Source organism: Suricata suricatta, chromosome 7, assembly GCF_006229205.1.
Source record: "Suricata suricatta isolate VVHF042 chromosome 7, meerkat_22Aug2017_6uvM2_HiC, whole genome shotgun sequence".
In the NCBI taxonomy this organism is placed as follows: domain Eukaryota; kingdom Metazoa; phylum Chordata; class Mammalia; order Carnivora; family Herpestidae; genus Suricata; species Suricata suricatta.
The window spans coordinates 20,807,119-20,834,134 of record NC_043706.1 but is presented as its reverse complement, the minus strand read 5'-3'; the positions used below and the strand labels follow the sequence as shown (position 1 = coordinate 20,834,134).

The following is a 27,016-nucleotide window of genomic DNA, read 5'->3' as shown; positions in this document are numbered from 1 at the left end:
CAAGCTGGAGGCAGAAGGAAGCAGATGACTGTCATAGGCCAGATGAGAAATGAGGAGGGCCTGACATGAAGCAGCGGCTGTAGGGATGTAGCAAAGAGGACCAACACAAGGACAATTTCAGAAGGAGGGCTTCCTAGTTACAGATGCATGACGATCAGAGGCCAAAGAGGCTTCATCTGAGGACAGAAAGGAAAGCTACACTGAGCATTACTGAAATGTAACTGCAGGAACTCCTATTTAATCTTGTGCTAGGGTCGCATTACAAGGAAACAGAACATTCTTAATCATGATCATCAGTATGACCTACCACAGTCAAGGACTTTGGACGATTTTCTAATCTTCTTGGTCTGTAGGAGATAGAAAGAGAACAGTGTAAAAATCAAACCCCCTAAAAACCAAAACCAAAAAAAACCCCAAACCAAACCAAACCAAACAGGGCAGTGGTGGCAGTGGTGAGGACTAAAATAGTGAAACTAGTGAACAAGAATGCCATTATTTAATATGTTCTTGCCATTTAGGATAGAACTATGAGCCCCTAAGGTTCAGGGAAAGCTTTTCAGTGTGTAATATATGAATCAGTCTCATAGTGATTAAATAAAATTATTGGGCCACAGTCTTGTTGTGCTTTAACATTCTCATGGACTTCTTTCGGGTAAGATTCTGGCTCCTTAAAAGTGATATAGAACTAGGGGCAAAAAAAAAAAGAAGACATCTGAAACTATTAACGTGCTTGCTTTTATCTCCGTATTTCCCACTCTTTCTACTACTGATGACAATGGGCACCAGGAGCACCTCAATTCTGAGGCGGTGCAGAGGTAGTGTAAAGTGCGTCCTCCATGCTCAGCGGGAGCCTCAAGGATGGTGGTGGCTGAAGGGTCCTGTAAGTCTCCAGTTTTCTAGAAACAGCCTTGCCCAACTGGAAGGGGCTCTTGTGCTCCAGCTCAGGCCCTGGCTTCAGAGGCCATTCAAAGTTTACACAAATGGGCCTTAAATCCACTGTGAAAACAGGCTAAGTAAACAACTAGCTGTACAAGTGAAACCTGTGAATTTATATTGCTAATTTTCTTATTTTAAAATAAGGATGGAAAAAATATTCCACAATTTCCAACAGCAACTCAGAGAAGGTTCGTATTGTTTAAATTAGCCATTATGGAGCATCTGTAACATGCCAGGCATCAGATTGTATTCTTTCATATTAGGGGGAAAAATCATAGTTAACCTATCACCTTGCAAATACTAGGATAACCTGCTAAGGGGTTTTAATTCTCAAAACATAGTTGGACTGCAAATGGTATGCCGAACAATTATGACTCACGACATAGTCAAAATGGAACTTTTATATCTGCTTCCCATTCCTGCTTTAGGCTTTCTTAGGCTTTCTTCACTCAAGGAAGGCTTTCTTCCCTCAAGGAAGCTTCTCCTTTGCCATTGGCTGAATATGCAGCGGGCCCAGTGATGTTGTTGGCTTACTCTAAGGTGAGGTCAGTCCTCACTGTGGGGCGCGAACACAAACTCAATTCAGTAAGCAGAATGTCCGGTCTTACACATTAATCCTTTAATCTTCATTCAGAAGTAGGACTTCTCCTCCCCCTCTCCAAGCTAAGGCTTATAACTGGAGGTCACCACCTGCCACTGGAGGTCAATTTCTGCTCCCTTTTCATTCTCCATCTCCTCCATTTGCATGAGGAGGAAGGAGAAGTAAGGTGCTGGGACATTTTTACTTGGCTTGGTGGCAGTCAGTCTCTGGGTTTGTAGTGGCTCAGCTGATTGTGTCCATGGAGCTTGCCACTGCTAGGAACCTCTGTCCGACACTTCCCCTGACCGAGACCGATGCTTCTCTCTTCTAGTGCTCACCTGACGCTCCTTTATCAGCCTCTAAAATTCTGGCATTGCCTTCCAGCCTCTTGGTGCTGGTATCCCTCCAGGCAGCTTTGGGCAGAGCCCAGGAGAACTCGATTCTCTCCTGTCTGGTACTTAAGGAACTACCACAAACATCTTTCGTCCCGCTGGCAAGCCGAGGGAGAACAGGCCGCCCCCTCCCAGCCCCTCTGGGAGGCGCCAAACCTGGCTTTAGTTATCTCAGGCCCAGGGCTTCCTGGCCCTCTGTTTCCCAACTTTCAGGACAGGCATATCAAAGCTCTCCAGGCGATCTTCTGGAAACCCCCACACCAGGCTTTAAGTAAAAGACGTAGGATTACTTGGGGGCCATGGGAGCTCACAATACAATGGATTCAAAGAAATTTCTTTTGCAGTCTTCCCCACTCTCCACACTTTTTATACACTGGATCTGGCCAAGAGATAGGAGTCCTGAAACAGGTTCTTTGCAATTTCCTTCAGAAACTCTGCACATGGGGAAACTCACTCTCACTTTGAGAACTTTAATAAGTGTTTTATTAGCACCTCAGGGACTAGGCCAGAAAGAATTCCATTTTAATATCCTGCTATTGGTCTTAACCAACCCCATAGGGTTTGTGCATATACCTTGTAGCATCAACTCTACAGAAATAATGTATTATAAGATTTAATATTAGTGTAAGAAAATCCGGTCATATATAAAGAATATATGTAAGCTGTTTTGCTGTAGACAAAATGTTAGCTCACGTCTTTATAGTATCTTCCTTAGAGGGGATTGTAAGTTCCGGGAGGGTGGGTATTCCGCTTTCCAATTCAAGTTCTACAAAAAACATTTATTAAACAACTCTTTTATGCAAGGCAAAATTCCAAACACTTGTATGTAGTGTATCTTAAATTAAGAAAAGGGAAAAAAAGTTTTTTAATGTGTTATTCATTATGCTTAATGTTCTAAAGTTAAAGACATTATTTAGAAACAGAGAGAAAAACTCACTTTGATTTTCTTGCTCCCTCTCTGGGCCTCCTAATTAAATCTTCCAAATGTTTATTTCTCTCTTCAAGACTGAAGGAAGAAACAATTTTATGACTAAAATTGACTTTTCCAAACTAACAGTTTGTTGGATTCAGTGGGGGATTTGAGATGATAAATATAAATGGTGATCTAGCTTTCCGTATATCATCCATCGACCTCACCATCGGAGGATTTGGGATTTTTTCCTAGCAACTCAAATTATTTAATCAGTTTCTTCCTTTAAGGTTCCAGTAGTGAAGAAGGTAAGTAGATTGTAGTAAACCTATAAAGCGACAGACGCTTTATTCATTTACACAGTGGGTAGAGAACTGATCCCTTTGCAGGAGAAAACCCAACATGATTCTGGGAGTAACGTGTTAAAAGCACAGCTTCTGGGGGCATCTAGGTGGCTCAACAAATTGAGCAATTGAGCTTCTGACTTCGGCTCAGGTCATGATCTCATGGTTTGTGGGTTCGAGCCTGCATCAGGCTCACTGCTGTCAGTGCAGAGCCCGCTTCAGATCCTTTGCCCTTCTCTCTCCCTGACCCTCCCCTTCTCACTCTCTCTCTCTCAAAAATAAACATTAGAAAAACCCCCACACTTTTAAAAGCACAGCCCCTGAGCTGTGAACTGCTTTAACAGGGGGAAATGTGTAACAGCGTCATAGGACGGATCACAGCACGCAGGTGGCCTGTTAGAGATTTACTGGTGTTCTACTTCTACGGCTTTTAGCAAGAGAGATAGCAGCAGGTTCCCTTCTTGCCTCTAGGAGGGCAAATTCAATTAAAGTAGTCTCTTCCCAAATTCCCTTTTCTGTCCAGGGACAGTTTATTAGTTTCCTGTGACTGCTGCAACAGCTGACTACAAACCTAGAAGCTTGAAACAACACATCTTTATTCTCCCACAGCTCAGGAGGTCAGAAGTCTGAAATCAGGTGCCCTGGGCTAAAATCAGGGTGCCAGCAAGGATATGCTCCCTCCAGGGGCTCGGAAGCAGTCTTCTTTGCCTTGCCTTTTCCCTTTCCGGCTGCTGTCCTAATTCCTTGGCTCCTGGCTCCTCGGCACGTGGCCTTTATGCTTCCTGTTGCTCGATCACATTGCCATCTTCTGTCATCAGACTTCTCTCTGCCCCCCTTTTGTAACAACAATTGGGACTGCATTTAGGGCTCACCCAAATAATCCAGGCTCATCTTGCCATCTCAAGATCCCTCATTTAATCACATCTGCGAAGTCTCTTCTGCCATATGAGGGTGCATTCACAAGTCCCAGGGAATGGAGTTTGGCTGTCTTTGGGAAGCTGTTATTCAGGCTACTATGGAGATTAAACAGATCTGTGGAGGATAGAAAATTCTCTTGCAGGGGTCATTACCTCAAATGCCGATGGAAGAGTCAAGCAAGTATGTGAACTGAATAAAGCCAGCTAAGGGGGATTTGGACAAACCAGAGAGCATTTACCCTTATTTTAGAGGTCACTTTTAAATAAGAAACTTGAGCCATGAAAACTTGATCAAAGCAAAAGGGCCCACAGTAACCCCAACCCCCTGGCTGAACGACTCGGCCCATCAGGCAACCCACCTCAAAATACCATAAGCGCTAGCTGACCAGTGGGTTACTTACAGCCAGGCAGTTACTAAAAGAGGGGAAATTCCATTGGTCCCCAAACCACCTCACCTTCCCTCTTTAAATACAGTCCCCACCCACTGCCTTGTGGCAGTCTCTCCTTTGCTGCCCTGCCCGCTGCTCCCTTGAGGTGTAATCAATAAACTTCTCTCTCCTTTGTTCTGTCTCAGGTGAATTCTTTCACCGCCCCCAACCCTGGCCCCCGCTCAGTCCCGTTGCCCGACATTTGAGGGCCCCCATCTGATTGGGAGGGAATCACACCTATTCTCTGCCTGAAGGACAGAGTTGCTACTTGGCTCTTGCCTGATGTTGCCATGTGGGAATGCTGCAGTCCTGAGTCAGATCTCAATTTTAAAGAAGAGATGGAAATCTAACTTTTTATAGAAAATATTCTTTTAAATATTGGCAATATTTCAAAAATACTTTAAACATTAGATGGGCCAAACAAAACACATCTGCCTTGGGATACGCCTCATATGGTGTCATCTTGAAACCTCTGCATTATTGTCCAGAGATATCAGGCTTTTGTTTTCAGAGGTTAAAGGGGAGATGTTGTCCATCTAGGAGGGGATGAAAATATTAAATAGGCCCTCTGTTTACAAACAGCTTGAGTCTGTCATGCTTCATGATTAGAGAAAATACCATGTAATAAATCTTTGTCTTTCTAGAGTTCACAAACAACTGCCCAAGTCTTAGAGGAAGAGGATATTCAAGGAGAGAGACTGAAGTGGCTCAGTCAGTTAAGCATCAGACTTCAGCTCAGGTCATGATCTCACGATTCATGGGTTTGAGCTCTGTGTCTGGCTCCGTGCTGACAGCTAGGAACCTGGAGCCTGCTTTGGATTCTGTGTGTCCCTCGCTCTCTGCCCTGCCTCTGCTCATACTCTGCTCTCTCTCAAAAATAAATCATTAAAAATTTTTTTTAAAGATTTTTAAAAAATAAGTAAAGGCTCTCAGCATGGATCCACTGTGCTGGTGAGGTCTGTGAGCCCGAGCTTATAAACCCGTAATAGTAATAAAGCCCTTTGCTTTTGCTTGCAAAATAAACAAATAAAAAAAAAAATAAAATAAAAAATAAAAAATAAGTAAAAAAGGAGAGTGAAAAGTTCTTCTAAGCATGCTACAAGCACCAACAGGATATACTTATACACAGTGTTCCTGTGCATAGAGCTGAGGACAAAACGCCACAACCTAAGCCCAAGTAAATGGAGTCATTAGTTTCCTGTGGGAATCGATGTTCTCCCTTGAAGGACACTGGCAGCTCATGCAGGGAGCCAAGCAAACAGAGCAGCACCATCCAGCAGAATGAAGGTGCTAACTGGACTGTGTCAACAGGTGGCATGATGTCTGTCCCTACTTGGAAGTGGAAGTCAGACTTATCCATTTTAATGTCTGTGTTAGCACTGGCATTTGTTTTTTGTTTTTTAAACATCTGTATTAATGTATAACTGATATATAATGAATTGCAGATTTATTTATATTTAAAGTGTGGTTTGATGCTTTAACATATATATTCACTCAGGGAACAATAATCACAATGAACATAGTGAACATATCCATCATCTTCAAAATTTTGCTCATGTACATCTGTAAACCCTCACTCCCATTCCTCCCTGCTCCCAGGTCCCCAGACAACCACTGGCCTGCTTTCTCTCACTATAGGTTACTTTCCATTACCTAAAATTTTATATAATGGAATCTTACATTTAGTCCAATTATTTTGAGATTGATCCGTGTTGTCGCATGTACCAAAAGTTCATTCTTTTTTTTTCTTTCTTTTTTTTTTTAATCACTGAGTAGTATTCTATTGTGTGGCTATACTACAGTTTATCATTTTACCATTTGAGGGACGTATGGGTTGTTTCCAGCTCTGTGGATTACAAATAAAGCTGGCATGGACAGTCATTTTTGTGTGTACACAAGTCTAGAAATACAAAGATTTATTCCATGGCATTTTCTCTAATAATGAAGCATGATAGATTCAAGCTGTTTGTAAACAGAAGGCCTATTTAATATTGTCATCTCTTCATTTGGATCAAAACATTGGAGTGCTGAATCATATGGTAGTGTCTGCGAAACTTTGTAAGAAGCTGCCAGACTGTTTCTAAAGTGGCTGTGTCATATTCCATTCCCACCAGGATGGTCTGAGCTGTTCAGCTGCTCCACATCCTTGCCAATACTTGGCATAGTCTTTGGAAACTTCCATTAGTTTTGTAGAGGTATTCATTGTGGTTTTAATTTGTCTTTTAATGATATTGAATATCTTTCCATGTGCTTGTCATCCATCTATCTTCTTGGTGAAGTGTCTGTTCAAATCTTTGCCATTTTGATTGGGTTGTTTTGTTACTACTGAGTATTGAGATTTGCTATATATTCTGGATAAAAGTTCTCTATCAGATATATGACTTGCAAATGTGTTCTTTCAGACTGTGACTTGTCTTTTCATCTGTCTCCTGAAGAGCAGAAGCTTAAATTTTTTTCTTTGTTTTATTGAGACACAATGACACATACATAGCACTGCATAAGTTTAAGGTGTACAGCATAATGACTTGACTTATACAGACTGTGAAATGGTCACCACATGTTGCAGACTATGAGTCTGGAGTTCTCTCTTGTCCAGCAAGAGAACGGATGCAGAACAGAATGTGAGAGAGGCTAATGTCTGGGAGGAGACAAGAGCCCCGACCAGGGGTTTTGGCTCTGTATTTACTGAGCTCACAAGATATTACCCACATGGCGAACATGAAAAAAACAAGATCTTATATACATGGTGGATGGAAGAAAACAATCAGATAGTAATAATTAACTTGTGTGTAAGCAAAGGGTCTTGGTGGCAAGTGGAGTTTCTGATCAAGGTACAACAGTATATTGGTGTCAGAATGGAAAGTACTCGTGATCCCACTACATATCTCACTACCTAACCTCAGCTGTTTTTGCCCCGTGGTGGCGGCTTTCCACCCTGAGCTTTTATCTAACCCATTTATGTAAGTAGAACCTATTTCCCCACAACCACAACAAGTTTAGTTAACAGCAATCATCTCATATTAATACATGAAAAATAAAAAAGAGAAAATAGGGCCGCCTAGGTGGCTCAGTTAAGTGTCTGACTCCTAATCTGGGCTCAGGTCCTGATCTCATGGTTGTGAGATAGAGCCCTGAGTAGAGCCCCACCTCGGGCTCTGTGCTGGGTGTAGAGCCTACTTAAGATTTTCTCTCTCTCCCTCAGCCCCTCTCCTGTTCTTGTATAGGTATACTCTTTCTCTCTCTCAGAATAAATAAATAAACTTTAAAAAATGAATAAAAGTTTTTTTCTTTGTGATAAAATTTTTATAATTTACCTTTAGTGACTTTAAAATATATTATACAGCAATGTTCAACTATAGTCATCATGTTGTACATTTTTTCCAAATATTTATATGACCTATAACTGGAAATGTATACCTTTTGACTACCTCCACCTAATTCTCATGCCCACACACATCCCCCACCACTGTTAACTGCAAATCTGTTCTCTTTTTCTATGGGTTTGGGTTTTGTTTTGTTTTTCAGATTTCACATATAAGTGAGATCACATGGTATTTGTCTTTTTCTGACTGATTTCACTTAGCATAATGCCCTCAAGTTTCATCCATGTTATTGCAAATGGCAGGATTTTCTTCTTGTTTATGATTGAATAATATTCTTCTCTGTGTGTGTGTGTGCGTGTGTGTACATACCACATTTTTTGTATCCATTCATCCATCTATGGACACTTAGATTGCTTCCATATCATGACTATTGTAAATAATGCTGCAATAAACATAAGGACACACATATTGTTTTGAGTGTTTTCATTTTCTTTGGATAAACACCAGGATATGGATCATGTGGTAGTTCTTTTTTAATTTTTTGAGGAACCTCCATACTGTTTCTATAGTGGGTGCACCAATTTATATTCCCACCAACAGTGCACAAGGGTTCCTTTTTGTCTATATCCTTGCTAACACCTGTTATCTCTCATTTTTCCTGATGGTAGCCATTCTAACAGGTATAAAGACATATCTCATTGTGGTTTTGATTTTGCGTTTCCCTGATGATTAGTAATGTTGAGCATGCTTTCATGTACCTGCCATTTGAATGTCTTCTTTGGAAAAATGGCTATTCAGATCCTTTGTTCATTTTAAAATTCAATTGTTTGCTTTTCTGCTATTACGTTATATGAGTTTGCTACATATGTTAGACTTTTAACCCCTTATAAGGCATATGGTTTACAAATATTTCTAACATTTTGTAGGTTGCCTTTTCATTTTGTTATTTCTTTTATCATGAGGAGTTTATTTAGAGTGGTGTAGTCTCACTTCTTTATTTTTTATTTTGTTGCCTGTGCTTTGGGTGTCACATCCAAAAACATCAAAACCCATGTCAAGGAACTTTTTTTTTAATTTTTAAAAAATGTTTTACTTATTTTTGAAAGAGTGCATGTGGGGAAGGAGCCGAGAGAGAGGAAGACACAGGATCCAAAGCGGGCTCTGTGCTGACAGCAGTGAGCCCAGTGTGGGGCTCCGACTCATGAACTGCGAGATCATAACCTGAGCCAAAGCTGGACATTTAACCAACAGAGACACCCAGGTGCCCCTGTCCAGGAGCTTCTTATGCTATCTTTTTTCTTAGGAGTTTCATGGTTCTCAGCCTTTCATTTATGTCTTTAATCCATTTCAAGTTCTATTCTTGAACAGTGGAAGGGAGTATTCTAGTTTTATTCTTTTCCATGTGAATAGCCAATTTTCTAAGAGACTCTTCAATAAAGGGACTGCCTTTTCTCCATTAAATATTCTTGGCTCCCTTGTCAAATATTAGTTGACTGTAAATGTGTGAGTTTACTTCTGGGCCCTTGATTCTGCTCCTTGGTCTGTGTTTCTGTTTTTATCCGTGTACCATGTAGTTTTGTTTGCTATCGCTTTATAAATATAGCTTGAAATCAGAAAGTGTGATGTTTCCTGCTTTGTTCTTCTTTCTCAGCATCTGCTTTGGGGCTAGTCAGGGTCTTTTGTGATTCTATATAAGTTTTAGGATTTTTTTCTAAGAAATTTTTAATTTTGATGAAATCCAATTATCAAATATTTTAAAATGTTTTTTTAAATAAAAGATTTAAAATCAAATCTTTTTAAAAATTATTTTAAAATGTTTATTCTTGAAAGAGACAGAAACAGAGCATGAGTGGGGAAGGGGCACAGAGAGGGAGACACAGAACCGAAGCAGGTTCCAGACTCTGAGCTGTCGGCACAGAACCCTATGTGGACATACTCACATGCTGCAAAATCATGACCTGAGCCGAAGCTGGACGCTTAACCCACTGAGCCACCCAGGTGCCCCTCAAATTTTATTTTATGGATCATGCTCTTAGTGTCTTATCTAAATCATTGCCTAACCTAAGGTCACAGGCATTTTCTCCTATATTTCTTCCAGAAGTTTTGTAGTTTTAGCTCTTACATTGAGGTCTAATATGCACCTTGAATTACTTCTGGCTCTAGTAACAAGGTATAAATAAAAGTGTGTGGGTTTTTTTTAGTTTTTTTAAATTTTTTATTTATTATTTTTTTAAATGTTTTACTTATTTTTGATACAGAGAGAGACAGAGCATGAGAGGGGGAGGGGCAGAGAGAGAAGGAGACACAGAACCGGAAGCAGGCTTTAGGCTCTCAGCTAGCTGTCAGCACAGAGCCTGATGTGGGGCTCAAACCCACGAATGTGAGATCTGACCTGAGCCGAAGTCGGAGGCTTAACCGACTGAGCCACTTAGGCGCCCCTTTAGTTTTTTTTTTTAATTTATTTTTGAAAGAGAGAGAGAGAAAAAGAGACAGAGACAGAGAGGAAGACACAGAATCAGAAGCAGGTTCCAGGCTCTGAGCTGTCAGTACAGAGCCCGATACGGGGCTCAAACCCACAAACTGGGAGATCATGACCTGAGTCGAAGTCGGACACTTAACCGAGCCACCCAAGCACCCCAGTTTTTCTTTTTAAACAAATGAATATCCAATTATTTCAGCACCATACGGATAAAAACAATCTTTTCTCTATTTCATTAGATCTGCACCTTTATGAGACATCAGTCAGCCATAAATGTGTGGGTTTGTACTAGATTCCATATTCTGTTTCATCGATCTCTTTTTCTATTTTAACATCACATTGTTTTGATTATTGTAGCTTCATAGAAAGTCTTTTAAAATTTATTTTATTTTATTATTTTTGAGAGACAGAGACAGCGCGAGCAGGGAAGGGTCAGAGAGAGAGGGAGACACAGAATCCGAAGCAGGCTCCAGGCTCTGAGCTAGCTGTCAGCACAGAGCCTGATGCGGGGCTCGAACCCACAAATTGTGAGATCATGACCTGAGCCAAAGCTGGACACTCAAATGACTGAGCCACCCAGGCGCCCCTCATGCATATTTTTTGTAGGAAATTTTTGTTTGCTATTATATATAGAATCTTAAGATTTTATTTATGTACAGTGTGCTGCTCATGTATAGAAATTAAATTGACTTTAGAAGCTTTCTGTGATTGCCAATTTTGTTAAAATCATTTATAAATATCAACAATTTATCTGTAGGTTATTGTGGACATACTGGGTAGGAAAATATATCATTGGAAATTAATGACAATTTTGTCACTTTTATAGAATTGCCACGTCACAATTTCTATTTCTTTCTCTCTTCTTAGGACGTTGGTGAGGACTACTGGCATATTACCAAGTAGAATTGGCAACAACAATGGGTTTATTAATCTTGTTCCTGATTTTCAGATGAAAGAAATACAGTGTTTCAACTGATTATTATATTGGCTTTGGGTTTTGGGGGGTAGAGGATGGGAACATACCATTAGTCAAACAGTAGAAGATTCTCGGGGTGCCTGGCTTGCTCAGGCAGGTGAGAGACCAGCAATTTGTTTCAGCTCAGGTCATGATCATGTGGTTTCATGAATTCGAGCCCCGTGTCAGGCTCTGTGCCAGCAGCACAAAGCCTGCTTGGGATTCTCTGTCTTCTCTCTCTTTGACCGTCCCCCACACATGCTGTCTCTGTCTCCCTCAAAATAAATATAGTCTTAAAAAGAGTCCCTTACTTGTATTTTTGTCATGAGCCGTACAAAAATATTTTTAATGTATACTGCTGTAGAATTTCTGAACCTATTGAAATGCTATTTTCTCTTTTATTCAGTTAATGTGGTGGATTTTATTAAAGAGTTTCTAATGTTTCATTGCTGTGAAACATTCAATTTGCTCAGAAAGCATTGTTGTTCTTTTCATTGCTGGATTCAGTTTATTATTTTTGTTTAGAAGTTTTGCATCTATGTTTATGATGAAATTAATTATCATTTATGCTTCTCAGGCTTTCCTTGTCTGCTTTTAATATTTTTTCTATAAACTCTCCATTTCACCTAATTTTTCCAAAATCATTCGTATAACATTTTTATTATAATATCTCCTTAATTAATCTCTGCTGCATCTGCTGTCATTTCTCTATCTTCATTTCCTTTGAAGTTTCTAATATTAAAATCTTATTGTCAGGAAATGATCTATGTTTTTGTCTGAAGCTTCCGTATCTTATCTGCATTTCTTCAAGAGTTCAAGTGGATAAAACACTCTAGGTCGGCACTGACTCTTACCACAGACGCTGTTCTACTCTCTTCTGGCTTTTATTGTTGCTGTCCACAGGACAGCAGTCAGGCAAGCCGGTTTGCATTTGCAGATAAGGTCACTTCTCTAACCCTGGTTTTAAGATCCCCTCTTCCTATCTAGTATTCTTTAGTTTTATACATACAACACTTCTAGGTCTTCATTTCTTTACATTTATCCTGTTTCGAAAAATCCTCCATAGTTTATTCTCCACCATTCTGTTCTTTTTCTGAAATTCCAAGTAGTTTGGATCTTCTTCCTCTGGGCACTGTTTCACTTGACCTTTACTTCGTATGTGTCTGTGTGATAGTGTATGCATTTCTTTCTCTTCTAACTCACTAATTCTTTCCTATTCAGTGACCCATCTACTGTCTATTCTGTTCATTGAGTATGTATTATGTATGTATTTCTGTGATACAGAGGAATTGGAAGAAGGGTCACGTTAGACAGTGTGGTCATGGAAAGTCTCTCTGAGGAGGTGACATGTGAACAGAGACTAAAGGTTGATAAGGACAAAATGTCAGGTCAGGGGAAAACACTCTAGGCGGAAGCAAGAGCAAGTGTGAATGCCCTGAGAGAGGCAAGTCTTGCCAAGTTCTAGCAACTACAAGCAACAGGGAAGGAGAGACCAAGATGAGGTGGGAGAAACAGTATTAGGTAAGATAATGTAGGGTTTTAGAAGCTGGAGTAGAGAGTTTGCATTTATATTAAGGGTGAGGGGAGGCTCATCAAGGATTTAATGCACTTTAAAATAGTGCTATCTGATTTGTGGCTTTTAAAATGATTTTTAGAGAGATATAATTGATGTAAAACTTCATTTTAGTTTCAGATGTTCATCATAATGCTTCAATATTTATATATATTGTGAAATGTTCACCACAATAAGTCTAGTTGCTCTCTGTTACCAAATAGAGTTACAAATTTTTTTTGTCAGGAAAAATTTTACGATTTACTCTCTTAGCAACTTTCAAATCTACAACACGGTATTAATAAGTATAGTCACTATGCTATACATTACATCCCTATGATTATTTTATAACTGGAAATTTGTACCTTTTGACCCTCTTCACCCATTGCACCGGCCCCCCAGACCCCTGACAGTGACAACCACTAATCAGTTCTCTGTATCTATGAGCTTATTTTTTTTTTTAGATCCCATATATAAGTGAGATCATCTGGTATTTATCTTTCTCTGACTTATTTCATTTGGCATGATGCCCTCAAGCTCCACCTATGTTGTCACAATGGTAGAATTCCTTCTTTTTATGGCTGAATAACATTCCATTGCATATATATATCACATTTTCTTTTTCTTTTCATTCATCAGTGGTACTTCAGTTGTTTCTGTATCTTGATTATTGTAAATAATGCTGCAGTAAATATGTGGTACATGTATCTTTTCAAGTTTTCATTTTCTTCAGATAAATATCCAGAAGTAGAATTGCCTAACCATATGGTAGTTTTATCTTTCATTTTTTGAGGAACCTCCATACTGTCTTCCACAGTGGCTGCACCAATTTACATTCCCATCAATAGCGCACGCAAGTTGCCTTTCCTCCACCTCTTAGGATTTCTATCCTTGTTAACAGCCCTCCTAACAGGTGTGGGGTGACTTCTCATTGTGGTTCTGATTTCTATGATGATTAGTGATGTAGGCATCTTTTCATGCACCCGTTGGCCATCTGTATGTTGAACTGGGATATTTAAAAATTTTTTGTTTATGTTTATTTTTGAGAGGGGGGAGGGTCAGAGAGAGAGGGAGACACAGAATCCGAAGCAGGTTCCAGGTTCTGAGCCATGTGTGTATGTGCGTGTGTGTGTGTGTATATATATATATATACATGTACACATACATACATATATAACATATATATATTTATATGGAGCAGGGACTTTTACACCTGAAACTGATCTGGCCACAGGTATTACAGAGAAAGCAGTGTTCAGGAGAGAGATGCATGATTACTGGAATCTCTGTAGCATTTCAGAAAACCTGCTTTACTCAGATAGGGAAGACAGTGAATGCACCTCTAAAACGGGCATTTGGGTGGAGATTTCAAGAACAGTAGGCAATAACTGGGATGAGGGAAGCCTGAGCATTCCAGGTGGAACAGCCTATGCTAAAGTCATGAGGTAAAAGGGAATGTGATGCATTTGAGAAGCTATAATATCTCCAGTGTGGCCGAAGGCAAGGCAGGGAGTGGGGAGATGAGACTGGAGAGGCAGGCAGAAACCATATCGTGAAGAAACTTTTAGGTCATGTTAAGGATTTTTGCTTTTATCTAAAAGTGGTGGAAGAAATCACTAAAAGTGTTTTAAGAGGCAAGATGAGATTTATATTTCAGAAAGATTACTCTGGCTGCATGTGCAAAATGGACCTTACCAAGTTCCTTCTTTTATTTAGTCTCTTAGAAAAATCAAATATTAATGGCTTTTATAAGTAAGCAGCTGTTTCTAAAATGCAAGGCACGTACATTGAAAACTTACAGTATATTCAGTAGAAATATTTAAAGATACTCCAAACACTGCTAAATATTAACAGAATAGCACCACTTAAAGAAACATTGTTCTAATGATGTATTTGATCATTTTTGAAGCAGCATACACCTTTTAAAAAGACCAAAGTTGGGGCACCTGGGTGGCTCAGTCAGTTAAGCATCTGACTTCTGCTCAGGTCATGGTCTCAAGGCTCGTGAGTTCAAGCCCCACACCAGGATATCTGCTGTCAGCGCAGAGCCTGCGTTGGTTCCTGTCTCCCTCTCTGTCCTTCCCCAGCTTGTACTTTCTTTCTGTCTCAAAAATAAATAAAAACATCAAAAAAATACTTTTAAAGATCAAAGCTAATTCATAATAAATTTTAAAAACTGTCTTCATGAATATAACAAATTTATAAATATAGAAATTTTTATTTAAAAATGATGATTCTTACCACTTAAAGCAAATCATCTCACATGACATCTGGCAGTGGTTCTCAAACTGTCCAGACATTAGAATCACCTGGATGGCTTTTCAAATACACTGATGCCCAGAACTAACTTGGTATTAGCTTTTTGGATCAGGGAGTAGAGTCTGGGCACTGGATGTTTTTAAAAAGCATTCAGGGGAATTTTAATAAGCAGCCACAGTTGACAACCATTTTAGTAAAATTTATAGAACTGAGGTGTCAAATTTCTTCTTTTTAAAAAAAATTTTTAAGTTTATTTATTTATTTTGAGAGAGAGCAAGCAGGGTAGGGGCAGAGAGAGATAAAAACACAGAATCTGAACAGGCTCCATTGAGGCTCTGAGCTGTCAGCACAGAGCCTGATGTGGGGCTTGAACTCATGAACTGTGAGATCATGAGCTGAGCCGAAGTCAGATGCCTAACTGACTGAGCCACCAGGCACACCTTATTTTTTATTTTTATTTTTTTTTAGAGCGAGAGTGCCAGAGGTTGAGAGAGAGAGTCTTAAGCAGTCTCCATGCTCAGCCTGGAGCCTGATGAGGAGCTAGTTGCCAGGACCCTGGGATCATGACCCAAGCCAAAATCAAGAGGAGGGCGCTCAACTGACTGAGCCACCCAGACGCCCAGAGCTGAATCTCATTCTCATGAGAGAGTTTAGTTGGTACTTGAAATACATACATGGATGTTTCGTTTGGTGTGCATTCAAAACTTTTTGTGAATGAAGTCTAAGCGTTGCAAGGTTATTTTACTTGAACACCATGGAATATCTCCTGAAAATTTTGGATGCTTCTCATGAATACTGTCACCGCCCCCCTCCCTGAAATATAAAGGGAGCTGTGAGAAAGGAAGATGAAAATCTGGTTATGCAAGTAGTCAGACATTAAGCAGACTATTTTATTGAAGAATGGCCTTAATTTATAAAAACTGCACATTTTTTCTCTTTCTAGGAGTCTAAGAAAATAAACTTGGCAAGCCAGAGAGCAAAATAAAATATCGGTAAATGTTTACAAAATTGAAAACTAAGCTTTTTCAACTTACAGTGCAATCTGGGAGTGGGATATCTCAAGCCTTTGGTCAGCACATTTGATCATATCTTCATGTGATGTAGCCTTGGAAAAATTAAGCCAAAAAATTATTCTATGATAAATTCTAGAATTTTTATTTTTGTTTATATTTGCTTTAAAAAAATCTCTACAATTGAAGTTTAATTATGTGAATTTCATCAAGTTTTGCAGTAGGAAAAACATCTTCCTTACAGTCTGAAATCAGGAATATGATTAGCAATAGAACTACAAAGTACCTACTCATCAGGCAGAAAGACTGAAGTGTCAGAAAACGGACAGCTGTAACCCAGGTGTCTTCTGCACGAGCGGCAGATGGATCAGCTAAGGGTTAGAACCTGTTCGGTTAAAGTTAATGCGGTTTTCAGAAGGCAAACTAGAATGTTAAATTGAAAAGATTTACAATTACCCTAAAATGAAGCCCTAATACTAAGATCTAAAATAGTGGACAGCGGGGGATACATACCCAGAACGTTGTTAGGGGTCAGCTAAAAGGCTGGTAGGACATTTTAAAACGTCATTATGAAGGAAAAAGAATCAATATAAATGTGTTTCATCATTCTTGAGATCCTTTGTAGCACTGAAATTCTATTATTTTAATATTTGGCATACTTTTAAAAACAAAAATTTCTATAAGAAAATTTGTACCTTATTTATTAAGTTGCCTAAATGTCTTTGGTATTTGTCATTTTCTTCAGTGAGTCTGTAGCACTGGTCTGCTTTTGACTTTAGAAGACCTCCCAATTTTGGAATCTATGGAGAAACATAAATAAAAATACAAACTGTGGAAACTGTCATGAAAACCACATATGAGGACACTTGGGTAGCTCCGTTGGTTAAGCATCCAACTTCAGCTCTGGTCATGATTTATAGTTCATGAGTTCAAGTGCCATTTCAGGCTCTGTGCTGACAGTTCTGAGTCTGGAGCCTGCTTTTTATTCTATGTCTCCCTCTCTCTCTGTCCCTCCCCCACTTGCACTTTGTATCTCTCTCTCTCAAAAAAAAACATTAAAAAATAATTTAAAAAATCATTTCTTAGGGGGAAAAAAAGAAAACCACATATGGATGCTACGAACTAATGAGAACAGTGGCCTATACTTTATTCCAAGATTTTCTTTTTTTTTTAAGTTTGTTTTTGAGAGAGAGAGAGAGAGAGAGAGTGAGAGAGACAGTGTTAGTGGGGGAGGGGCAGAGAAAGAGGAAGAGAGAGAGAAAATCCCAAGCAGGCTCAGTGCTATTAGCACTGAACCCAACATAGGGCTTGAACTCACAAACCATGAGATCCTGACCTGAGCCAAGAATCAGACACTTAACCAACTGAGCCACCCAGGCACTCTGTTCCTCTTAAACCAAGGTGTGCCACAAGTGAATCAACAGACACTAATCCTAGTTAGATTGCATTTAAAACAGAGGAGCAGAAATTATAATTTTATAATCACAATGATAATTTCCTCCAATTTAATATTATGAAAAAGCTTTGCAAATAATCAAACACGTGTTAGTGAATACAAGTGTCCACCCCAAATCTTCCTTACCTCTTTCCATTTATAACCAATGTATAGATATATTTGATTCCATCTAAATTAAAGCACTAATGTGCCAGATAATGCATTTTCAGGTTTGATAGTTTCAACTTGTATAAATGATACAAAGTTTTAATTTTTTTAATGTTTTATTTATTTTTGAGAGCAAGAGACACAGAGCACAAATGGGGGAGGGACAGAGAGAGAGGGAGGCACAGAATAGGCTCCAGGCTCTGAGCTGTCAGCACAGAGCTCGACATGAAGCTTGAAATCACAGACTGCGAGATCATGACCTGAGCTGAAGTTGGACGCTCAACCAACTGAGCCACCCAGGTGCCCCACACCAAGTTTTTTTTTTTTTCAACCATATTTCCATTTTATTTTTATTTTTTTAAATAGTTTATTGTCAAATTGGTTTCCATATAACACCCAGTGCTTCTCCCCACAAGTGCCCCCCACCATGACTATCATCCCCTCCCTCCCTCCCCCTCCCCCTTCAGTCCATGGTTCGTTTTCAGTATTCACTAGTCTCCCTTGATCTGTGTCCCTCACTCTCCCCCACTCTCTTTCCCCCTTCCTCTCCCCATGGTCCCGCCAGGTCTCTCCTGTTAGACCTATGAATGCAAATATATGGTATCTATCCTTCTCTGCCTGACTTATTTCGCTTAACATGACACACTCAAGGTCCATCCACTTTGCTACAAATGGCCATATTTCATTCTTCCTCATTGCCATATAGTACTCCATTGTATATATATACCACACCAAGTTTTTAAAAAGGCTTAGTTCAATGTATGTCATGTTCTGACCTAAGGCCTAATCTTTATTTACACACACAAAAATACCAAAAATTAAAAAACTTATTTCTAACCATGGCATCTCAGATTAATTATCAGGAAAGGGTATTCACAAGTTCCCTTATCAGTTACCTTAATTTTCAAATCAGTTATAGAAGAAAAATGACAGAAATGTCCCCATTAAGTACCAATGTAAAGAATGGCTATCGATCTTCTAATGTTTTAGATACACTTTCATGTCTGTAGGGAAATCCTGTAGGAGAAGCAATGGCAAAACAAATTTGCTGCGGAAATAGCAACTCTCTTATTCTTCCTCTCTTATGTCAATAAATTAAAGGGAAAATACCAAACCAGTGGTCCTTCTCTGATTACATACATTATTTAAGATACGGAATACAAATATTATGACCTCAATTTAACAGATGGGATCAAGGTGAAGAGAATCTAAAATTCTTTGAAAGGATAGGTCTAGAAGTGGGAAATACTAAAACCGTATTTGTCAGCCATTAGCACAGGGCCTGGCTTTCCCCCTTCCATTCCTCCCTGCACTCCTGGGGCCTCCTGTGTCGCATGACCTCCTACTAAAGCAATACAGAATTCTTCTCACTCTTTTTCATTATAGACTTTATGGCACGTTTTGGATTTCCTTAATGGCTTTCAGTTTTTAAAAAGAATTTTTCAATGTTTATTTACTTTTGAGAGTGAGAGAGAGACAGTGTGAGCGGGGGAGGGGCAGAGAGAGAGAGACAGACAGACAGACAGACAGACAGAAATGGAAGCAGGCTCCAGGCTCTGAGCTGTCAGCACAGAGCCCGATGCAGGACTTCAACTCACAAACTGTGAGATCATGATCTGAGCTGAATTCAGATGCTTAACCAACGGAGCCACCCAGGCGCCCCTCTTTAATGACTTTCAAGATCAAAGTAATAGCCCTTTTAAATCCACAGATTGAATTGTTTAAATTTGCTAACCTCAGATTAAAGAAATAAGAGCAAAATATCCCTTAAAGAGTATTTGTTTTGGAGATAAAGGAATAACTCTTGTAAAGCAGTATTTTGGATTACAGTGAAATCAAAATTTTAAGTTTCTGAAGTGTGTAACATTTAACTGTTTTAAGAGTATTACTGACATACAATAAATAGCACATATTTTTGTTACAGTTTACTCATTTTGAGAGAAAGAGAGAGAAAGCATGTCCATGCATGATGGGGATAGGGACACAGAGATAAAGAGAATTTCAAGCAGGCACCATGCTATCAGCACAGAGCCTGACATGGCACTTGATCCCACAAACCATGAGACCCTGACCTGATCTGAGATCAAGAGTTGGATGCTTAATTGACCGAGCCATCTGCCTGCCCCTAAACTGGACATATTTAAAGAGTACAGTCTGATGGTTTCACATATGTATATAATTATGAAACCATCACCACAATCAATATAATGAACATAACCATCACTGCCTCTCCTCTTGTCTCTTGGTAATGCCTGTCTTCTCTGACTCCCACACTGCGTGAACCCCCAGCAAATACTGCTTTCTCTCACTATTGATTGGTCTGTATTTTTTAGAGTTTTATAGAATATAAGCAAACAGTATTTACTCTGGGCTGGCTCTTCTCACTCCAGACAATTTTGAGATTCATCTAGGTTGCATGTGTATCAGTAGTTCTTCCCTTTTTCCTTGCTGAGTAGTACTCCATAATGTGGACATACCACAGTTTGTTTATCCATTCATTGTTGAGAGACATTTGAGTTGCTTTTGATTTTTGATTATAAATAAAGCTGCTAGGAACTTTCATGTCCAGATCTTTGTATGAACATATGCTTTCATGTACCTTGGGTAAACACCTAAGAGTAGACCAATGGCAGGTATATGTTTACCTTTTTAATAAACTGCCAAGCTTTTCTAAAGTGGCTGTACAATTTTACATTCCCATCAGCCGCATATGAGACTTGCAGTTGTTCCTATGCTCCAATGGAACCAGTCTTCAAGGTCCAGTTGCCATTCCCCTTCACAAGGTGTTCCATGATCCTCCCCACCTGGACAGCATCTGGTCCTCCTCTGAACTCCTCGTTCAACAAACATGGCCTCTGTCAGACACTAGTCACTGTATCGCTTTTTAAGAAACTTCTCCTTTGGAATGCCTTGGTGGCTCAGTCAGTGAAGCACCCAATTCTTGATTTCAGCTCAGGTCATGATCTCATGGTTCATGGGACTGAGCCCCATGTTGGTTTCTGCCCTGTCAGTGCAGAGCCTGCTTGGGATTCTTTCTCTCCCTCTCTTTGTCTTTCCCTCTCATGCGTGCTCTCTCTCGAAATAAATAAACCTTAAAAAAAAACTTTCTCTTTTATCCCTTTTGAATAGTTATTTATGTCTTCTTTTCCGGGTTTCTTACAAGTGGACATCATGTTTGATTAAGCTGTGTCTACAGTGACTAGAACCTTTTAGCCTTTTGTGGGAAGTCAATAATTACTTATTAAATTAAAAAGTTAATGAGTTACAAGAAACTTTTGAGCCCTCACAACATTGAATTTTCTTCTGTCTTATAGATGAATGGTTATGCTATGAATTTAGTGCAGAATAACAATTTTTAATAATTTAGAAATATGATAGACTTCTCTAACTGCTATTAACAAATAAATTACATTATTTAATCACCTTTTCATTATAGTAGGATTCAATTGGCCTTGATCTCACGAACCATGAAATCATGACCTAAGCCAAAATCAAGAGTTGGACACTTAACCGACTAAGCCACGGCGGCGCCCCACATTTTCTCTTTCTTATAACTTATTTTTCCTGTTTATTTGTCTTTATTTTTTTCCAGCTTCATTGAGATATAATTGATATGTAATACTGTGTAAGTTTAAGGTATACAACATGGTGATTTGATACACTTCTATACTGTAAAATGATTACCACCACCACATTAGCTAACACCTCCGTTAAGTCACATAATTACTATGTATTTTCTGTGGTGATACCTTCATCTTTTAGATGGCATCTAAAGTAACCTCTAAGAACTATTTCCCAAGTACTCCTGAATCATAGTTGTTATAAACAGCTATCAATATGCGGATATAAGAATGGTGCTAGTGGTGTACCTGGCTGGCCCAGTCAGAAGAGCGTGTAGCTCTTGACCTTGGGACTGTGAGATTGAGCCCCATGTTGGGTGTAGAGATCACAAAAAATAAATAAATAAATAAATAAAACTTTAAAAAAAGAACGGTGGTAGCATATGCAACAATATAAATGTACTTCAATCACTGGAAAATACCGCATGTTTTTTTATTTCTGCATTTTGAAAAAATAAATCTGATTAGTCTAAACAATATAAGGTAGGGTAATATGTAAAATATCAAAATCTGAAAATACAAACTTCAATTCTATACTCTTTATGGTCAAATAATACTGCCACAGTGTGGGGAGCGGCAAAGATCTCAGCTGCTTGGCCATTTGCTAGCCGGATTTGTCACTCCCTGAGGGGAGTTGCAAAATAGGCAGGGGCCACTCCCTGCCAGAGGAGAAGCCAGAAGATCAAAGCTCAACCGCCTGCAGGCAGGGTAGCTTCAGCCCCTCAGGCGCTGTGCTAGGACACTTTAGTCCGGTTCCTTTTTTACTCCAGTCTTAATCCCTTGACCCTGTTTCCTAGCAACCAACCTAGGTCAGCCGCCTTGTTTTCCTGCCTTGAAACCTTTATAAGATTCGGGGTTTTCTGAATAAAGAAGAAGAGGCTTGAGAAGAAGAGGCTTGATTGAAACCGTGTGTTGTCTTTACTCTCTGTGCGTCCCCCTTCCCGCCCTTTCTCTCCCTCCCTCAGGAAAAGAACCCATGAGGACTCTCCGCCCTGCCGTCGGGGCGGACGAGACAGGTACCGCCGAACGCCGGGGAGGAGCGCGCCGCGACCTGGCCTCGGTTAAGACACCACAGTGTCAGTGTAAGACCATCCTAATGAACGAAGTTTTAGAAGGTTGATAGTTTTTTTTTTAAGTTTGATTAAAAGAATCCTTTATCTATAATATTTTTAATGTTTATTTATTTTTGAGAGAGACACAACATCAGCCAGGGAGGGACAGAGAGAGAGAGAGAGAGAGAGAGAGAGAGAGAGAGAGAGAAGACACAGAATCCAAAGAAGGCTCCAGGCCCTGAGCTGTCAGCACAGCGCCTGATACAGGGCTTGAACTCATGGATGGTGAAATCATGGCCTGAGCCGATGTTGGACAGTTAACCAACCAAGCTATTCAGGCGCCCCAAAGGTTTATAGTTTCTTAAACTCATCCATAAAATGGTGCTATGGCTAAAAAGGATAGCAAAGCAACAGAAGATCTTTCTTACCAAGCAATCAAGCTCCTCATTCAGACTGTGGTACATATTCAGTCTGGCTCCCAGTAAGATAAATACATCTCCAATGTTCTTGGCATCATCTGAATCAAAGCCTGTAACCTGAGATTAAATACGTTTGTGCTCACATCCAACACTTTCATATTCCTTGGAAAATTTGACAATAAGTATTTTATAAGATTAACAATCAGATCTTCAGTGACTAGAATCATAGACGTGTAGAACATACAGCTGGAAGGATTTCAACACATTTCCCAAAAGAACATAAATATTTGAAATTGTATTTTTGTATGTTTAAGACAGTGCAAAGTGAATGTTACACTCACCTCAATAACCCGATCTTGAAATGCTTTTTCGTTAGTAATTAACTCTCTAAAAGTTGTGATTCTGTCTTTATGTTTCAGTAGCTAAGAAAAAAAGCATTTTACATTTCAGAAAAGGAGATGAAATAAAATATATTCTATAACATTTATAATAAAATCCTGCACCATCCAATCCCTGGTCTCCAAAGATCTACTGTTTCTCCAGCTCTTGTGCAGAAAAGCAATCCCACAGCAGAGCTGAGACTGCTCTCTGCCCCCTCGGGGACTGGGAACTGGATTGCAGGAGGATTTCCATAATTTCATCATATCAATACCTCATTCTGCCTAATCTATTTGTACAAAGAGTATAGTTTACACAGAAACACCTCTTTCCTTTTGGAGGGTCTGGAATTTTCATATGTGCTAGGCAGAGGTGCCTATGTGAGTAGCCCCCAGTTACAATCCTGGGTGCTGGGTCTCTCATGAGGTACGTAAAAACTTTACATATATTGTCATAGCTCAATGCTGGGAAAAGGAGGTGCATCTTGTGTGACTCCACTGAGATGGGACTCTTGGCAGTTTAAATCTGGTTTCCTTTGGACTTTGCCCCAAGCACCTTTTCCCTGTGCTTACTTTGTTCTGTATCCTCTCACTGTGAAACAGACCCGTGGTAGGACTGTATGCAGGGTCCCAAGGGTCCTAACAATCAATGAACTTGAAGATGGCCTGGAGATCTCTAGGAATTTATCCCAGCATTCAGCTGTTTTTACAACCAGGCTATCAGAATTCTTCTTTAAAGAAAAAAAAAGCTGCCAATTTTTCCTAGACCTAATTTATAATCATTTATTTGTTCATTTGTCCCTTCAGTAATAATATACATCTTAATATTCAAAATTCAAACTTCTCTAAAAATCAGTGAGGTAAATAAAGTGTGAAGCACAGAATTATTTTTATTATGAGCAATTTCCAATAGTTAAATAGAGAAAAAACTTCAACAAACCTCCATGTAATTTTCATCCAGCTTCGACTATTGACAACTAGTAGCCCATCTTGTATCATTTATATCCCCCCAACCATGTCCTCCCCGCTCCAGTTCTCCCCTTCACTAGGTCAAATCACAGACACTGTCTCATTTCACCTGCCAATATTTCAGTAAATTTACCAAAAGAACACAAATATCTGACATTTTATTTTTGTAACATCCTGCTCCACCCCTCGATGGGCCTATTTTTGAAGAGTATCTGTTTCTCTGCACAGCTGTTATTCCTTGATCCTTTTCTCTACAGGTTAACTAGAAGACAAAGAGACTCCCCAGGATGCCTGCATAGATTTTCTATGCAGTAGTTTCCTGATAATACAGGACTGAGTTTGTTATTACAATCCAAGATCCCATATTTGAGTACGTTTTTATTCCGCTGGCTGATAAACTTGTCACATCTGTTTTCCTCTCAAATTAAAGCGGGCACAAGTTAACATCCTGCTATTGCCTTCCCCATTTCACTTACTCTCTTAATTTGTCCCTCCATCGCTGTACCACTAAACCAACAAGAATAACTGAAGAAATTCCCCTACCCGTGTGCTACCGGGAAAATAAAATGACTGCTTTTCAGTGTATCCACTATTCCAAGTTTGAAAATCACTATCAATATCAAATACACTAATCTTCAGAAATCTGTAGTGCTGGGGCGCCTGAGTGGACCAGTTGGTTAATTATCTGACTTCGGCTCAGGTCATGATCTCACAGTTTGTGAGTTCGAGCTCCACCTCAGGCTCTGTACTGACAGCTTGTACCCTGCTTTGGATTCTGTGTCTCCCTCTCTCTCTGCCCTTCCCTGGCTTGCGCTCAGTCTCTCTCTCCCTCTCTCTTCTAAAATAAATAATCATTAAAAAAAAAAAGGAATCAGAAGTGCCATGCAAAAGTGGAAAAAGTAATCATACTTTTTTTTGGTAGATGAATAATATTTTGTAATACAAACTTAAGTTATAAGACAAGCCAAATGTTGAATAATGTATCTCCTTAGTGAAGGCCATAGTAAAACTAATCTGGTCCCCCAAAACAATTCTTTTTTAAAAAAATAAAAATTTGGGGAGTTTTTTTTATACTCTTATGTTACTTTTTTATTTGACTATTATTTTCACCAAAAATTATACAGGTTTTAGGATAAAGAATAAATACAGTACCTCTTGATCTAAATTTTTCTTTTTAAGATGGAAGCGCTTCAGTTTTTGTAGCATTACATCACTAATTTTCTCACTATCTTTGAAATGTTCAGTATTGGTAGTACTGATGTCCTAAGGAAAATAGTTTGAGAATCTATATTAAAAAGTTTTCATTAAAGCTAAGAGGACAGACAAAACACACACAAAAATTTCCAGAATAAATTACCAACCAAAAGAAATAAAGTAATATTGAACTCAATTACTCATCAATAAGACATCTAATAAAGCATTAGTGTGGAAAGAATTCTTACAGATTCACACTCGCATGTAAGTGGTTATTGGGACAGATTAGGATAATCCCTGGAAAATTAATCCTCCACTATAATAACAGTACATGCTTACACATTCATATGAACATCCCATTAGCTTAACCTGGTCAGTTAACAAATCCAAATTTCAGCCAAATTGCGATACGTGACATCAGAGTAATCAGACCTCAACACTACTGAAGCTCTAGATATTTCATGGGTGCCTAGAATGAAGGTATTTGTATGTATAACCTCAGGGTCAAAAATGTCTGCATAAGTCAAAGTGCCTGAGTTTGTGTCTGAGTTCTGTCACTTAATCCTATGTGAGTCTTTGGACAAGAAACCAACTGTTCTAAGTCTCAGTGTGTTTTTTCCATGTTTTTTCCCCCATTTTTTTTAAAAGCCTGTTAATATAAAGAATAGCATAAGGATTGGATGAGATAACCCATGAAAGTCAGGGGCAGTAAATTTAAATGCTTCCAAGGATAAGTTGGAAAGTGAACAAATATTTGTTGAGTGCTGATTAAGGGCTTACTCTGAATTAGGTATGGGGCATATAACACACCATGTTTCTGATGTTGAAGCCTTCTATTCTACTGGGGATGAGAGACACAGAATAAGCACACGGATAGTATTTGTTTGGTGTGGGATGACATCCACTAACAAGAGGGCTGAGGACGCACTCCTCATGGGGAGGTGCGATGGAGAAGTGGCCTCCAGTGACATGGGGGAAAACCAAGCCTTATAGTGAGTAAGCAAACGTGTGAAGGAACAAAGTAGGATGGCAAAGTCTGCAGCTAAGGAGAGTCTGTGCCACATTCAGAGTCACAGACAGAAAAACAAAGACTTTAGGTGGATATAGTCTATGTGCCACCACTTTGTGATCTCTGCATAAAATGCTCAGCTCAGTGTCTAGCATTAAATAAATGCTAGCATTCAACAAACTTTAGCTATAACACAATAGTTGTGTTGGAACAGGAACATCACAGAGCAGCCCTCCCCCCACCACCTTGGGCTCTGATGACTACACTTACGGTTACAGAAATGGACAATAAGAGAAGGGGAAGAAAGACAGCTACTAGCTCATTGGAGAAGCTATCAAATGTCATGCTTTGTACTATGATCTCTCATTCAATGTAGTGTTTGCAACCTCCCAGGGCAGGGGCAAGTATCATTTTCCCTACTTAGGATAAGGACACTGAGGCTGAGAAAGGCAAAGTCACTTGGCCAAGTCACACAGCCAGGAAATGGCGAAGTCAGGATTCAAACTCACCTGACACTAACTTCATTCTTCATTCCACTAATGAATACAACTCCCCGCTGGCCTCCTCCTGCCCAAAAGCTAAATTTTAGATTGGGCAAATGGCATGATGATGGGAACACTCACTAATCACTAGGAGCAGACTGAGCCAGAGAATAAGACACCCACCTGATAGAGCATCCATGACATGT

The 27,016-nt window shown here is 39.4% G+C and overlaps 1 protein-coding gene across 9 annotated transcripts in view; it reads right to left on the bottom strand.

The window, feature by feature from the left end:
* The window catches only part of CAGE1 (cancer antigen 1), a 46,961-nt gene that overhangs the window by 2,525 nt on the left and 17,420 nt on the right, over nt 1–27,016 (bottom strand). For 4 of the 9 annotated variants that reach the window (XM_029945474.1, XM_029945475.1, XM_029945477.1 and 1 more), the window contains exons 7-12: nt 25,278–25,388; nt 23,121–23,201; nt 22,789–22,896; nt 16,781–16,885; nt 16,110–16,180; nt 308–347 (exon numbers count right to left, since the gene is read on the bottom strand). In XM_029945474.1, the coding sequence (XP_029801334.1) occupies nt 308–347; nt 16,110–16,180; nt 16,781–16,885; nt 22,789–22,896; nt 23,121–23,201; nt 25,278–25,388 (516 nt within the window). Of the gene's footprint in view, nt 1–307; nt 348–2,064; nt 2,174–4,040; nt 4,195–16,109; nt 16,181–16,780; nt 16,886–22,788; nt 22,897–22,959; nt 23,026–23,120; nt 23,202–25,277; nt 25,389–27,016 lie in introns of those variants that run through there. The other 5 variants (XR_003911198.1, XR_003911199.1, XM_029945479.1 and 2 more) reach the window with 4 other exon arrangements.